The following is a 15,786-nucleotide window of genomic DNA, read 5'->3' as shown; positions in this document are numbered from 1 at the left end:
CACATAGAGATATGTAAGCACACAATCAATTATACTTCAAATGTTTTGAATCCCCTAGCACGGAGCAGTACCTATAACTAACATTAGAGCATCTGCGAGCTGTTGCTGCTTGTTTGGGAAACAGGTCACAGGACACCACTACGCTGAACAGGCTTGAGGGGCCCTAGGCTTTCCATTCCAGATGCTGCAAAGACAGAAGCCAGGTCATGACAGTACCAGAGAGGCATGGTGTTCGCTATCTGCTTCCCTTTCCTCCCAGAAGCTGGCTACCTGTAAGCGTGAGTGATTAAAAGACCCTAAGGCGCCTTGATGAAAGCTGGACCTGGGATAACATGCCAGAAATAGACTTCCTTTAGCGTGGGACCCACATTGGACACCTTTACCAAATGTGTACTAAGCTGCAGAAAGCCTTGGCTACGGACCTATATTCAAAGAAATACAAATCTACAATATGGACAGTTTCCATAGTATTTGAAAAAATATCCAGATCTATTTGCTGCTTTATTGGAGAGCGGATATTTTATTTTATTTTTTTAAACGTTTATTTATTTTTGAGAGAGAGACAGAGCATGAATGGGGGAGGGGCAGAGAGAGAGGGAGACACAGAATCGGAAACAGGCTCCAGGCTCTGAGCCATCAGCCCAGAGCCCAACGCGGGGCTCAAACTCACGGACCGTGAGATCGTGACCTGAACTGAAGTCGGACGCTTAACCGACTGAGCCACCCTGGCGCCCCGGAGGGCGGACATTTTAATTGTCATGTTATGATGCAATGTCAAAATGAAGACCAAGTTGACAACTTGAGACCAAGTTGACAATGATTTTGAAAAATCATTTTCATGCAATATACACTGATTTGAGCTCACAGGAATGGTTTATCTGGCAAGTGCAGAGAAGAAATTGCAGAGTAAATAATGAATTCAAGGAAAACAAGAAAATAACTCCTATTCCAGTAACTCTGAAAACAACTTTCATTCAGGCTATTGGGAGACCATATAAGGTGGGCAATGCCATGCCCTGGAGCATGATTAAATAAGGGTCACAGTTCATCAGCATGGGTCTTTTTTTTTTTTTTTTTTTTAAATTTTTTTTTCAACGTTTATTTATTTTTGGGACAGAGAGAGACAGAGCATGAACGGGGGAGGCGCAGAGAGAGAGGGAGACACAGAATCGGAAGCAGGCTCCAGGCTCTGAGCCATCAGCCCAGAGCCCGACACGGGGCTCGAACTCACAGACCGCGAGATCGTGACCTGGCTGAAGTCGGACGCTTAACCGACTGCGCCACCCAGGCGCCCCCAGCATGGGTCTTAAAATCAATGTTAAGTTTTCCTTCATGATTTTTAGCTTCTATATGAGGCTTCCAGAATCATGCTTTCCTAGTCAACATTAAGAACTTCATATAAATTAATGAGACTTAACCTTAATTCACTGAAATGGAAACTACATGTATCATAGAAAGATGTCGGGGAAAAAAAAGCATCTTCAGAGTATGACTCAACAATTGATGTCTTTGATACTACGCTTTCAAAAGAATTTAGAAAGAACAGGGATACCAGAAAAAAAACCTTGGCTTCATGACTCAGCTATGCCAATTTGGGCAGATTGTTCAATTTTATAAAGCTTTCTTTTCCCTGGGAAACAGCACACGTACTACCTACTTGACAAAGTTCTTGGTAGATATACAGTAATAGAGGTTTTCTTTCCCGGGATTCCAAAGTCAAACATGAGGAGGACCTAACACTTGAAAGATTTTGAGAGTCTTATGATGTTAAAGCTGAAAGGTACTACAGACGTTATCTCAATTTAAGGTCTCCTTTAAACTGAGGTTAAATGATGTCCAAAGTCACAGAGGTGGCAAAGCAGGTACTCTCTGTCCACTCTTCTTCTAAAGAAGGCCTTCCCATTTCGGAATTGTTGGTTTTCTATAATGTTATTAATCTTGGCTTCACCAAGCTGTGTCTGTGTAATCCTGGGCAAATTATTTCATCTCTATTTTTCTGTTTATCTGTGAAACACAGATAGTAAAAGATATACCTCACAAGACTGCTGACTAATAAATGTATACATATTAAGCACTTATACTAGTACGTGATACAGGGTGTATGGCTTGATATATGCTGTTGTTGTTATTATTATTATTATTATTTTTAAAAAATGTTTATTTACTTATTCTGTGCTGTTAGCACAGAGCCCAATGCGGGGCTCGATTTCATTGTGAGACCCTGACCTGAGCCAAACTAAAGAGTCAGATGCTTAACTGACTGAGCCACCCAGGCGCCCTGCTATTATTATTTTGGATATTTGGGGTTATGTTACTAATTATATACAACATAGATAGGCTAAAGCAAAATGAAACTTTTTAACTCAAACGAACGGAAAATAAATCGCTTTCTTCCATTGTCGGCTAATTACCTCTCTTTCCCATTAAGGCAAACTGAATGGTATTTCCTCCGACTCCACAAAATGCATCTACTACAATGTCACACTTGAAGGACTGGCTGACCCGGCCAGCAATGTGTTCAGCAATCTTCTCAGGGGTCACGGAAAACCAGCCCTCTGCAGAGGAAGAGCATCCCGATGAAGATGGTTCAATTTCAAGAAGCCAACCCAAGCACAAACATCACAGCAAACATTACTATATATGCTATACCCGAACAAGATCTAGTTTCTCTTTTCAAGAACTTATAAATTGCTTTGTTTTTTTTACAGAAAGTTCAGTAGAGCTTGTTATAAAAAGCAGTACTATTCCCATTCCCGATTTGCACAGAAGCAACCATCTCAACTCTTTTTTTTTTTTTTTTAATTTTTTTTTTCAACGTTTTTTTATTTATTTTTGGGACAGAGAGAGACAGAGCATGAACGGGGGAGGGACAGAGAGAGAGGGAGACACAGAATCGGAAACAGGCTCCAGGCTCCGAGCCATCAGCCCAGAGCCTGACGCGGGGCTCGAACTCACGGACCGCGAGATCGTGACCTGGCTGAAGTCGGACGCTTAACCGACTGCGCCACCCAGGCGCCCCGCAACCATCTCAACTCTTGCCTGTTGCTTTTATAATATACTTCTAATAACTGAATGCAACTTTAGTTTTTCTGTTTGAAGTATTAATGACTATTAAGGAAAATGGAAAGTTGGCTCTATTCAACTGGCCAACTCCCCAGACCCCACTGAGTTTCCGGATTACTTTATTTCTAACAGGGAACTATTGAGCCAGATTTGTACTTGACACTTTGGAAGAATGTGTACATTTCAAAAGGGTCAGGAAAAGCAAGAAGCTGACAGCAAAAGGATGCAAAGCTGTAGGAATAGACCCCTCTTCATTTTCAGAAACGGGGTCCTATGCCCACTCCCGAAGAAAGAGGATACTGACTTCCTTTCCCAATAGAAAAAATTAACATTTTTTTTCAGAAATTTATTTCTCTGGAACAAAATCATGCACCAATTTTCCTGTTCTCTTTCCTTACCAAAACTTTAAAATTTTTTTTTTTTTTCAACGTTTATTTATTTTTGGGACAGAGAGAGACAGAGCATGAACGGGGGAGGGGCAGAGAGAGAGGGAGACACAGAATCGGAAACAGGCTCCAGGCTCTGAGCCATCAGCTCAGAGCCTGACGCGGGGCTCGAACTCACGGACCGTGAGATCGTGACCTGGCTGAAGTCGGACGCTTAACCGACTGCGCCACCCAGGCGCCCCTCCTTACCAAAACTTTAAATGGCTCCTCATTGTTGGAAGAATACAAATATAAATTCCTTTTATAGAATTAGAAAGCTTTTTTATCCAGCCTCATTTCTCCAAACAAACTCCTATGTACTCTCTTCGGTACACAACAAACACAACATTTTGTAAATTATTAGAAGAGGTTCACAGAACCCAAAATTCTACCCAGATCAAGTCTCCTGATGTTGACAGTCAATAAAGACCAATGTTTAGGGAGCCCTGATATGAAAATAAGCATCAATTTGCAGAAATGAAGGAAGGAAGGTGTTCCAGACATAGCAGGAACACTCACAGAAGAACTCCGCTTCCAGAGTTAATTCACTAAATTACACCTTCTGCACTAGGTATTTCTTCATCAGATGTTCTGCTTAATAGTCTATTGACTCTTTTTGCTATCCATCCTAAAATGCCACAAATCCAGATTAAACCTGAATGTGAAGTTTTAAAAATACATATGTACTCAAACTAAGAGACACTGTAGAAAATAATTGGCCACTTTTCTTTGGAAAATGTCAGAGTCAAGAAAGACAAAAAAGGCTGAGGGACTATTCCAGATGAAAGGAAAAGAAAACAACATGAAAACTAAATGCAACACGTGGTCCTCAACTGGAAGAAAAAACGCCATAAAGGACATGATTAGGGTAACAGATGAAACTGCAGTCTGGACTGCAGAATAGAATATTGCAGCAAGGTTCAATTTGTAACTTTATCACCATTACATGAAGTCTCTTTGTTCTTAGAAAACACACACACAAGTATTAAGGGGTAGGAGCGATTGGATCAGAAACACACACACACAGAATGATAAAGCAAATGTGGCAAAGTGTTACCAAGCAGTCAGATATGGGTAAAGGGCATTATGAAATTTTTACTATTCCTGCCACGTTTCTGTAACTTTGAAATTATTTCAAAATAGTGTCAAAAAAACCCCCACATATATTTTACCTTTGTCCAATTTAATCCCATCATCAAAACGGGAGAAGAGCCTGTATCTCTGGGCCCAGTACTTTGCCAGCTCAGGAACAGCAGCTATCTCGGGAGGCAGGCCAATTACCTTTTTGTTCCTGTTTTTCTTTGTCTTCTTCTTCTTTTTACTTGCAGCTAAAATAAAAGAATATAAAAAATACAGATGCTCACTATGAAAAAAAGGAAATCGTAGATGAATTTATCTAAAAGTATAGCCACATTCAATATTTACAATTTGGAAATGCACTCCAGAACATGTGTGCAACAGCACCCCTGGAGAAGCAGGAGGGCCTGATGCACATAGCACTGACTTTACATGACAGCTTCTGTTTTGCTGTTTATAACTTGCCTGGGCTTGGTAAAGAAACCCAGGCTCCCTAAGATCCAATTTTTAATTCCTCAAAAGGAATGAATGAATAGTATTTTATCTACTTACTTCTCAAGATTGTTAGGGGATGTGTACAGATACTACATAGGTATAAAAGTTATTACTTCTGTTAGATAAGGTACTACTTTAGTCGGTCAATTATAGAAATCCAAACACTGTTCTTCCCTTCTTTAAAATAAAACCTCCCAAGGACTGACTGAGTCCTAACTTGGTCAATCCTCTGAACACAGACATGACCTGAAGATCCTATGACCTAAAGGAAATTAAAATAGGTCATGGCTTTAATGTTAACAGAAAAGGATCTCATTCATTCAAAGATGGACTTTTTCTTTTTCTTCTTTTTCTTAAATGTTTTATTTATTTTTGGGAGAGCAAGAGACAGAGTGTGAGCAGGGGAGGAGAGGGAGACGCAGAATCTTAAGCAGGATCCAGGCTCTGAGCTGTCAGCACAGAACACGATTGTGAGATCATGACCTGAGCCAAAGTGAGATGCTTAACCGACTGGGCCACCCAGGCGCCCTGCGATGGACTTTTTTCTTAAACAATTTTTATTAATTTGGTTATCTTGTCTCAGTTCTGAGATCAGAAACAGCAACTTAGAGCATTATCACAGCTAGACATAATGGGAATTGATGATGACAAATAAAACTACTGCTTCAATGATTCTCAAGGATAGAACTATGTCTTAATACGTCATCCGGTCATTGCAAATAGCACAAGGTGTCATCAACACTAACATTTTGAATGAACAATTCCTTATTGTGCAAGATCATCCTATACACGACAGAAGGTTAACCCCAAGTACTAAATGCCCCTACCCCCAGGTCATTCTAACAGCCAACACCTTCCAAATGCCCCTGAGGTGGGTGGTATGGGCCCAGGTGAGAACTACCAGCACTGTGACATGAGGTAATTAGGGAAGTAGGGAAGCAGTAGGGGGGAAATGGGACTGAGGAATCAGACAACCTGGTACTGAGTCCTAGCTATGCCACCTACTAGCTGTGTGATCTCAGGCAAATTTCTTAGTTTCTCTGAGCTTTACTTTCTGTATTTATAGAATAGGGATAATTCCATCTACCTATTTTATAGATTAAATGAAAATAAGGCACATGAAATCTGCAAGTACCATATGAACATCAGTTGTACATGACAATAAAAAAAATTTAAACTACCTTTAGTATGCTTTTTAAATTTTTTTTTTTTTCAACGTTTATTTATTTTTGGGACAGAGAGAGACAGAGCATGAACGGGGGAGGGGCAGAGAGAGAGGGAGACACAGAATCGGAAACAGGCTCCAGGCTCTGAGCCATCAGCCCAGAGCCCGATGCGGGGCTCGAACTCACGGACCGCGAGATCGTGACCTGGCTGAAGTCGGACGCTTAACCGACTGCGCCACCCAGGCGCCCCTAGTATGCTTTTTAGAAAGGCAAAGGAGTATGTGATACAAAGAATACAGCTCTCTACACACATACACACACACACACACACAAATCAAGATTCAAATGAGGTATTTTCCTCAATATTAAAAAAAAATTTATTTTAATCCTTATTTAGTTTTGAGAGAGAGAGAGAGAGAAAGAGCATGAGCAGGGGAGGGGCAGAGAGAGAGGGAGACACAGAATCTGAAGCAGGCTCCCGGCTCTGAGCTGTCAGCATGGAGCCCGATGCTGGGCTCAAACTCACGAACTGCGAGATCACGAACTGAGCCAAAGTTGGACGCTTAACCGGCTGAGCTAGCCAGGCACCCCAAAATAGAAGAATTATTAAAAGGAACACCAGAGCAATACCAAATTTCAAGAGGGATAAAAGGGACTGCCAGTCACTTTTAGCCCAGGGAGCAGAGGGTAGTGGCAGAGACCAATCTTAGTGGAACGGAGACACTCAGTTTTCCCACATGTGCGCCCTTTTATCTCATCACGCTTGCTCAGCCAAGAGTGTGGTCTTCTGGTGCCAAACCATAGCCACTAGCACATTTACACTTACTGTGCATCCTCTCTACTTGAAAATGAATGGCGGTGAGAGGCGCCTGGGCGGCTCAGTTAGTTGTCTGACTCTTGATTTCGGCTCAGGTCATGATCCTAGGGTTGTGGGATCGAGCCCCACATTCTCTCTCTGCCCCTCCCCGTGTGTGCACACGTGCTCTACCCCCACCTCAAAATAAAATAAAATGAAATGAAATAAAATAAAATAAAGTAAAATAGCGGTGCATCCTTAGGTATAGACGGTTAACAAGTGACAGCTAGGGAAGCACATTATCCAAATTCATCAGCAAGTTGAAGCACAGTCTTACCTTCAGTGTCGACCTGTAGAGAGTCTGGTGTAATCTGAGTAACACAATCTTCCTGATGTGTAATAGCTGTTACTGTGCTGTCTCCTTCATTTTTTTCTGTTTCCAGTTCACCAGCTGAAGACACGGTGTGACACTTTCCAGGTTCTTGACTGCTCGTCTCAAGTGGGTCATTGCCTTTTTTAACAGACATTTCTTGCTCCTCTGAATCACTGCTTGTGCACGTGTCTTGCACGTTGTCATGAGAAACTGACTCCTGTGATGCTTCCTCATCCATTGGTTCATTAACCCATTTTAGAAATTTTTCTACCTGAAATTGTCAGTCATCACAAGCACGAATTAATTCCAAATTGCACAGAATAGTCCTACCTGCTTTGACCATTTGGACTTCACTGAGAAGCTGAGTCATAATTATTAGCTCCAATAAGTACACTGTATCATACAAGCTAATTATGCAAAAAGTAATTCTGAGCTAACTGCACAATTTTCTTATCTGGACATACGATGACCTTATTAAAGATTTCTTTAAAAGGAAGAAGATATCAGCTTAAACACAAGGTGGTGACTTTTCTGTAATCAATTAGCACTAAGAGGATAAAGCTGAACTGTTCCAGTAGCTTTCCATAGAGGCTTCTGACAATATAACCATACTATGTGATATTGCCATTACACACGTACCTACTTATTACTGTCATTAATGTTATCTTTTCCAATCATACAGGCCTTTCTTCAATGGCTGAGGCTGTAGTCTATGTTAAATTGTACTCAGCATCAAAGATAAACTCTAAAAAGATTTAGTGCCCATCTGAAGAAAAAGAGCAATGCAAACTGCCCTTTAACGGAGCGAAGCCTGTAAAAGGATTCCTAAAAACTAGGTTTCTTAGAAATGTTAATAAGGTCAGGTAACTTCCTTGCAAACTTCTGTAACAAGAATATTCTTTTAAACAAAAAATTTTTTAAGCTTATTTACTTATTTTGAGAGGGGGAGGGGCAGAGAGAGAGAGAGAGAGAGAGAGGGGGAGAGAGAATCCCAAGCAGGTTCTGCACTGTCAGTGCAAAGCCCAATGTAGGGCTCAAACCCACAAACCATGAGATTATGTCCTAAGCTGAAATGAAGAGTCAGATGCTTAACCAATTGAGCCACCCAGATGCCCCTACAAGAATATTCTTCATAACAGAGTTCATGACCCTCCTAAGAGGAAATTGGAAGATGAGCATAGACAAACCCAGAATCTTCAAGGGGACTGTGCCTATGTATTAAACAGATAACTAAGGACACAACAGCCAGATTTCTTTTTTTCCTTGTCAATACATAGCAGGTACGTTTCTGCTTTGTCTACAGATGGATGTATAGGGGCAAGCACATCCAACAAATAAAAAGTTCTATAGGACTGACTGACCTAAAGTGGGAAATGTGTTCCAGACATAACCAGGGCCACTAAAATATTAAAATATCACTAGCAACCAACCAATCTAAAATGAAAAGGAAAACATGAAGGCAGCAACATAAGTCTGTTGCATGTTTTGGAAGAATGCTGAAGTTAGGAAGGATAATGTACCTTAAGGGTAAAACAAAGTCATTACAGGATCTGAGATTTTGTTCTGTTGTCCAAAGGAGTTGCTGGAGAAGTGACTAATACAATGATACAAAGGTTTCACTCATGAGAAGGTGTCCTCCCTGCCCACCACCCCCCAACAGAAAAGTATCACTCATCAAACCAAGCAAAAACTATTCTAATTACTTTTGTTTTTCAGGTGCTGGCACAGCAGGTATAGCAGAGTCCAAGAGAGAGGACACGAATATTCTAGTGAACACTCCAGTTAACAGTGTAAATCACTAAATTCGCAGGAGACCATTAGGATGAACTGGTTAGTGCAATGTTTAATTTTTTTTTTTTTTAACATTTTTTATTTATTTTTGATAGAGGGAGAGACAGAGCACAAGTGGAGGAGGAGCAGAGAGAGAGGGAGACACAGAATCCGAAGCAGGCTCCAGGCTCCGAGCTGTCAGCCCAGAGCCCAATGTGGGGCTCGAACTCACAAACCACAAGATCATGACCTGAGCACAAGTCGGACGCTTAACCAACTGAGCCACCCAGGCGCGCCATAGTGCAATGTTTAATTGATCGCCTCTGGATGATCTCGTAATTAAGACTTACGATAAAAGCTGTACTAGAAATTGACTTCCAGGATCCTACTTAGCCTGAAGCAGATGAGAAAGTCTCACTGTTACTACATATACAAGGCAATTTTATCTATCTTCCCAGATACTTTATAGCTTTCAAAACATAACATTACTACCAACTTATTCTTTTTCAAATTTAGTTCACATGCTATATGCTTTTAGGAAGCAAGGGGAAGAGAATTATTTTAGGCACCTTTATATCTGCTAGAAGCAGGATTTCCATTTGAATACCATTTGAGTCAAGCTCACAAAATGAGATTCTATCTGTAAATATAGAACAAAATTTATACAGACCTTAGTCAAAGCTTTGCTTTTCTTGAAAAATGTTTTATCTGACTCTTCAGTAAAGAAGATGTGTTTGTTTTTCATATTTATTTGTCTTCTCATGTCCAGGAACTTTGACTTATACTTCACATTCTTCTGCAAGTATCTGACCCGCCGATGACTGAAATTTGAAATTCCACCGTATCTGTGACCAAACCAAAGGAAGATGACTCAAACCTTAAGTTCTGTGAGTTTGTTTTCTTATATGAAAAGAGAATAAAACGGACAATTTTCACTATTTTTCGATTAGCAGCCACACCATTTTAATTTCTTTTCTAAATTATAAAAATTATGAAATAAAGTTCAAATGCATAGGAGTTGTATGTTAATTTTAAGTAAATCTGAAACATCAGTTGGGAGTATCAACATACCTTATATATAGCAGAAAGCAGGTATTACATAGTAAAACGTAACAAAGAAATCGCAGAAACATGTAACCCCATTGCACACCAGGGAAATATAATCTTTTCTCATGGTGAGATGATACCAAAGCTCTTTCACACATACATACCTGGACTTCAATTATTTTAAAAGTGGTCACTGACTTCTTAACCTAAATTAATCTGAGCTTACCCAAGAAGCAAACCCATATTAACAAAATAACTAGAAAATATCTGCTGATCTAACCATCTGAATTTTTTAGTCTTAAAAGATCAAGATCTGCTACAAAGACTTCTATGACTATATCAAGCCTTATTTAAGTACTTCTCCCACAGACTATAAGAAACTTAAAGTGTAATATACAATTTAGCACTTACAAACTCCTGAACAGTTTAGTGTTAAATATCAGCTGTTATCTTCCAGCCATATTATAAACTTCATAAAAAAGTCCATTTTATCCTTTTCTTCTTCTTTTTAAAGAGTGGGAGCACACAAGCAGAAGAGGGGCAGAGCAAGAGAGAGAATCTTAAGCGAGCTCCATGCCCAGCGTGAAGCCCAACACGATCTCGTGACCATGAGATCGTGACCCGATCTCAAGAGTCGGGAAATCAAGAGTTGGACACTTAACCAATTGAGCCACTCAGGTCCCCCTTATCCTTTTCTTCTAAGTAGAACTGGGAATCCTAAACAGAAGAATAGTTAAGTTAAATCCCAGGTCACAGAATAAATCTCCAAGGATGTATCCTAGCAAGAGCCACTCAAGTAATTTCTCAATAAAATTACATGTGGGTAGAAATAAATTCCGTCAGGAATTTAAACATGGCACTGTCAAGAAGACATTTTATATTACTCATCTTTGTGATCTTTAGCCTTAAATAATTATACCAACAGCAACTGCCTTCAAGTACCGTAAGGGAGAGATAATTGATAATTAAAAAAATATTTATAGTATTATGAGCATGTAATCCTTAACCAATTTGGATTCAATTTATAAGTCAACTTTGAGATCTGTGTCCTTTCCTTGCTGACTTCACAATATGTAGGTATCAGCTAAAACTGCACAACTAACAAAGTAAGTCTCAACCCTTAGAAACATCAAAGACCTTAATCTTGGTTTAAATCACTGGTGCATGTTGACATAAATGGTAGGTCTTTAATGTGCCTCAAATACTCAGTTTGGTCTTCATGGTATATGCAATAAGCCCTTCATTTTTCTTGTATTTAATGCCTGGGCATTTAATACCAGAGAAAACTTACACCTTCTGTATATAAATGTTCATAGCAGTTTATTTGTAATAGCCAAATACCATACATAGTCCAAATGTCCTTTAATAGATGAATGGTTAAAGAAACTATGGTACATCCATACAACGGAATACTACTCAGCAGTATGAAGGAATGAACTATTGGTACACACAATAACTTGGGAAGAACCTCAAAGGAACACGCCTAAATCTTAGGAAGAACCCAGAAGTACATACAGGGTAATCAATTAAACACACAAGGATTAGATAATTGTGTGAGCACTGATAAGTCACGGTTGCTTAGAAGTCTCAAAACCTTGCCCTGTATCCTCTCCCTAGGAAATGATATGATCCCAACCAAGTCACTGCTTTATCTATGAAACTGTAATAACGATATTGGATTGTATGAAGTGCAACTGAGTAAACGATGTATGTGAATATAGCAAATGTGTGGTGATCTCTCCACAAGAGAGGTTAGTGTTTTAACTATACTATCTCAAATGCTATCAAATCTATAACTATCATTAGCTATCAGAGAACTTTAAAACAGCTGAAGTGTTACAATTTTGGGAAAACAATAGTATTTATACATAATTACTTTTGTCCTGAGCCATGCTTGAATCCCAGAAGGGAACCATTGTCATCAAAGTCTGAATCTGGGTTTTCATCGATGTCCAGCTCGTGGCTAAACAAACAAAAGGTAAAACAGTGATAAACCATTATATCTAGAGGCCACCAGTTAATGAAAATATCAAAAGGTACACAGAGTCAATCTACACACACTTTCTAATCACAACAGTCAACCACAGCTCCAGCTCACCAATCCACGAAGACAGGAAAGAGTACTTTAATCAGATTTTCCAAATAAGATAAAGTACCCAGCAGTATTTGGAACACAGCAAAAAGCACTCAGATCCTAAACTTTGTCAAGTAACTCTCTCTACTCTTGAACATGGCACAAATACAGATCTCTCCATTTGCCTTTGGAAAAACACCTGTACAAACTACAGCCTTCAACTAAGCTCCTAGAATGTTACCTTTAGAAGTTTTCCTCAAAAACAAAGAAGAAAACATTTGAGAAGTATCAATCCAACCAAAAAATTTAAAAAAAATATGAAGAATAAGGTTGTGATACAAGTGTGTTATCAAGTAACCCATGATCACTGATCTAATGGGGATACCTCCCAGTGACCCCTATGACGTACGTGACAGTACTAAGAGAAAATGGTGAGAAATAATTCTTACAAATTAAATTAAGCTCACTGAACATTTATGGTGGACCTACTACGTCCCAGAAATGTAAGAACACAGAGTCTCTGCTTCCGGGCACTTAGGGAGGAATTAACAAGCACTGCGAACCATGTAGAAGGAACACAATGGAGGCATGCTTTTATGAAAGTACTAGGTTACTGGGCCCCCAAAGTTTGCATATTATTTTTTCTAGAAGCTGTATGTAACATAAAAGTCATATGTGGAACACTTCACATCCTGTCACAGAAATAAAATGTTTTTAGCTAACATCGTAGTTCTGTAACATCCATCCTTTCCTTGTATCTTACAGAATTAGCATTTGACTGTATCCAACCTATGTTACTTGTCACTTTAATTTTACATATCAATAGTATACTAGAAGAGCACTGCCTCCAGAAGAGTTGGTCTGGGCATCAGCCTTGGAACTGCCATTGTTTTGCTATGTAACTCTGGGCAAAAGCACTTACCCTCATTTTGTCTTAATATTCTCATGTACAGATTAAGAGCATTAGATACTTGAGGTCTTTTAGCATAAAATTCTGTGATAACATATACTTAGATTTTTGAAGAAAAAATCAGAACATCCTTGAGAGAAACCATATCTACGGATACATTATAAAAAGCTGTCACCTACTGACACTCCCATCAGATATATTACATGCTAGTTCTAGTCTTCCTAATGATCTCATTAAAAAAAGCATTGGTTCCATTTTATAGACAAGAAACTGTGGGATTTGACTGCTGGGATTTGACCGTGTTCCAAGGCTAGTACGTCTCATCTTTTCTCCTTTTCTCCAGGACTAACAGTAAGTACTGTAATATAACAAATGCTTTATAGCCAACCCCTCATGGACACAAGTGCTTCTACTACCCCACTGTGGAGAGGGAGGTAATGTGTTACTTGCCTCCTCTTGAGTTTGCTTGGCTTATGTTCAGGTGGATCTTCTTCACTCTCGTCTCCATCAATACTGTTGGAGTGTGGTCTTTCTCTGATTGCGTTTGCTTCGGAAGAGTCCTGTGAATCTAAAGAGGCAGAGATATTGCAGTGGAGTTCTCTCCTTGGTTTGACAATTCCTCTGCCTTTTGCAAAGGCGATCAAATATTTTACTGCCTTTCTTGCAATGAACTGTATGCGCACGTCAGGCACAGCGCCAGATCGAATCGACCTATTTTGTGTATCCATATGCAGAGTCTGAGCGTAAAATCGTAGCTATGCCTATCTATTAAAGTTTCCATGATCTAACTACTTAGAAAGCAAACGAAAACTTTTTCCTCATAACTGTTCAAATCTACATGAATTAATCCACACTTTTGTGAAAGCTTTCTAATCACACACACTAACAGCCATCACATTTGACTGAATTTTAACTTACATGACTCTGAATACAGTGTTTTCAGAAAAATGATTTCTCCTTATTAAGAAGCAAATACATTGGTCTCTAATATAGCCCTTAAATTGACAATGGAAGTAACAGAAAGGTAAGCACCATCATTTAAAAAGAATGCTTTTAAACTTGTGGCAGCTCTGACTGAGGCACCTGTCTTTGTTCTGTATTTCTTCAGACTGGCACAAAGTGAGTAGGGGGAACGAGAAATGGAGAGTTGTCTGTAGTGTAGACAATGGGATACTCTGATTGTGTAGGCACAGACTATTTCAGGAGAATACGCAACCACAAACAATAGAAAACATATATGCTTACATAGAAAGCATGCAACATATACCTTGTGTTGTGATCTCAAGGGAGGATCCAAAACAAATTAAAACCTCGAATTCTCAGATTGATCCTGATGGCACTTACCCCAGGACTAATTAAAGAAATGGCCAATTACACACATAATTAAGGGAAAAGGTAACAAAAATGGCCAATCTATGCATGCAAACTAGGAAATAGACCACAGAAGGCAGAGACTATGAGGTTTACTATGTTTGACAAAGGGAACAAACAGGAAGGGAGGATGGTCAAAGAAGTAACATGAAGTAGTAAGACAGTGGCCAATACATGGGCCAATATACAGATTTCTAGTTTTATGGTCAAAATCAGCACAGAAAGTAATCGAGAGAGCAGGGAGGAGTGTCAAAAGACTAACATAAAGTAATCACATTAAAAAGAGGATGAGGGGCGCCTGGGTGGCGCAGTCGGTTAAGCGTCCGACTTCAGCCAGGTCACGATCTCGCGGTCCGTGAGTTCAAGCCCCGCGTCGGGCTCTGGGCTGATGGCTCAGAGCCTGGAGCCTGTTTCTGATTCTGTGTCGCCCTCTCTCTGCCTCTCCCCCGTTCATGCTCTGTCTCTCTCTGTCCCAAAAATAAATAAACGTTGAAAAAAAAATTTTAAAAAAAAAATTAAAAAAAATAAAATAAAAAAAAAAAAAAAAAAAAGAGGATGAAAATAACACCAAAATAGAAAAGAATGATAATACTGAGGTAAGCTCCATTGGGAGAGCACAGAGAAAAAAGAACTAAAAAAGTAGGTAGGGTCCTTTAGGAACTCTCTCTAAAGGGAACTCTCAGCTAGATGAAAATCAGCAATCCAAGGAACAAAGCAAACCCAACTGTTAAATAAAAGGCCAAAACCTTTTGCTTCATATAGGAATGAGGCCGAGAAGAAAGTCCTCTATTACAAACCAGACTTGTCTGGCACCAAACATCAAGGATGCCAAACATAAAAATTTCTTCCTCTCTCATTTTCCTGGTGCCATCAGTTAGAATCCTTTTCCCTAGCAAGAGCATTCTTAATAACCACCTCTGACTTAACATACCTCTCACTGGCTTTCTTTCACCCTTTCTTTAGTTCTTTAGACATCAATTTGCATGACAGGTTTTGTTTTGTTATGTTTTCAATCACTTAGGCTGGAGTCAACTAAGTTCCTTATCCTGGATATTTAACGAGGATCCTGAGGTCAACTCTTCTAGATAGAAATTAATATCATGCCCTGTTGAGATTCCCTACAGAGCAAGACTTCACTGGTTCCAAAATAAATTTCCAGATATAACTTAGAGTACGATTTGCCTGATATCCATTGTGTACTCTGAACCATTCTCTAATA

The 15,786-nt window shown here is 39.5% G+C and overlaps 1 protein-coding gene across 3 annotated transcripts in view; it reads right to left on the bottom strand.

Moving 5' to 3' along the window:
- Positions 1-15,786, bottom strand: part of TGS1 (trimethylguanosine synthase 1) — a 44,155-nt gene that overhangs the window by 15,650 nt on the left and 12,719 nt on the right. For all 3 annotated transcript variants that reach the window (XM_047073931.1, XM_047073933.1, XM_047073932.1), the window contains 6 exons: positions 13,647-13,764; positions 12,089-12,175; positions 9,836-10,010; positions 7,360-7,666; positions 4,661-4,816; positions 2,412-2,555 (listed from right to left, as the gene is read on the bottom strand). In XM_047073931.1, the coding sequence (XP_046929887.1) occupies positions 2,412-2,555; positions 4,661-4,816; positions 7,360-7,666; positions 9,836-10,010; positions 12,089-12,175; positions 13,647-13,764 (987 nt within the window). The remainder of the gene's footprint in view (positions 1-2,411; positions 2,556-4,660; positions 4,817-7,359; positions 7,667-9,835; positions 10,011-12,088; positions 12,176-13,646; positions 13,765-15,786) is intronic.

The sequence above is a fragment of the Lynx rufus genome, unplaced genomic scaffold (assembly GCF_022079265.1).
Source record: "Lynx rufus isolate CCGP_SWC_20201006 ecotype Redwood Valley unplaced genomic scaffold, mLynRuf1.p SCAF_12, whole genome shotgun sequence".
Taxonomy (NCBI): Eukaryota; Metazoa; Chordata; class Mammalia; order Carnivora; family Felidae; genus Lynx; species Lynx rufus.
Note: the sequence above shows the minus strand (reverse complement) of the source record. Positions and strands in the feature narration are given on the sequence as shown.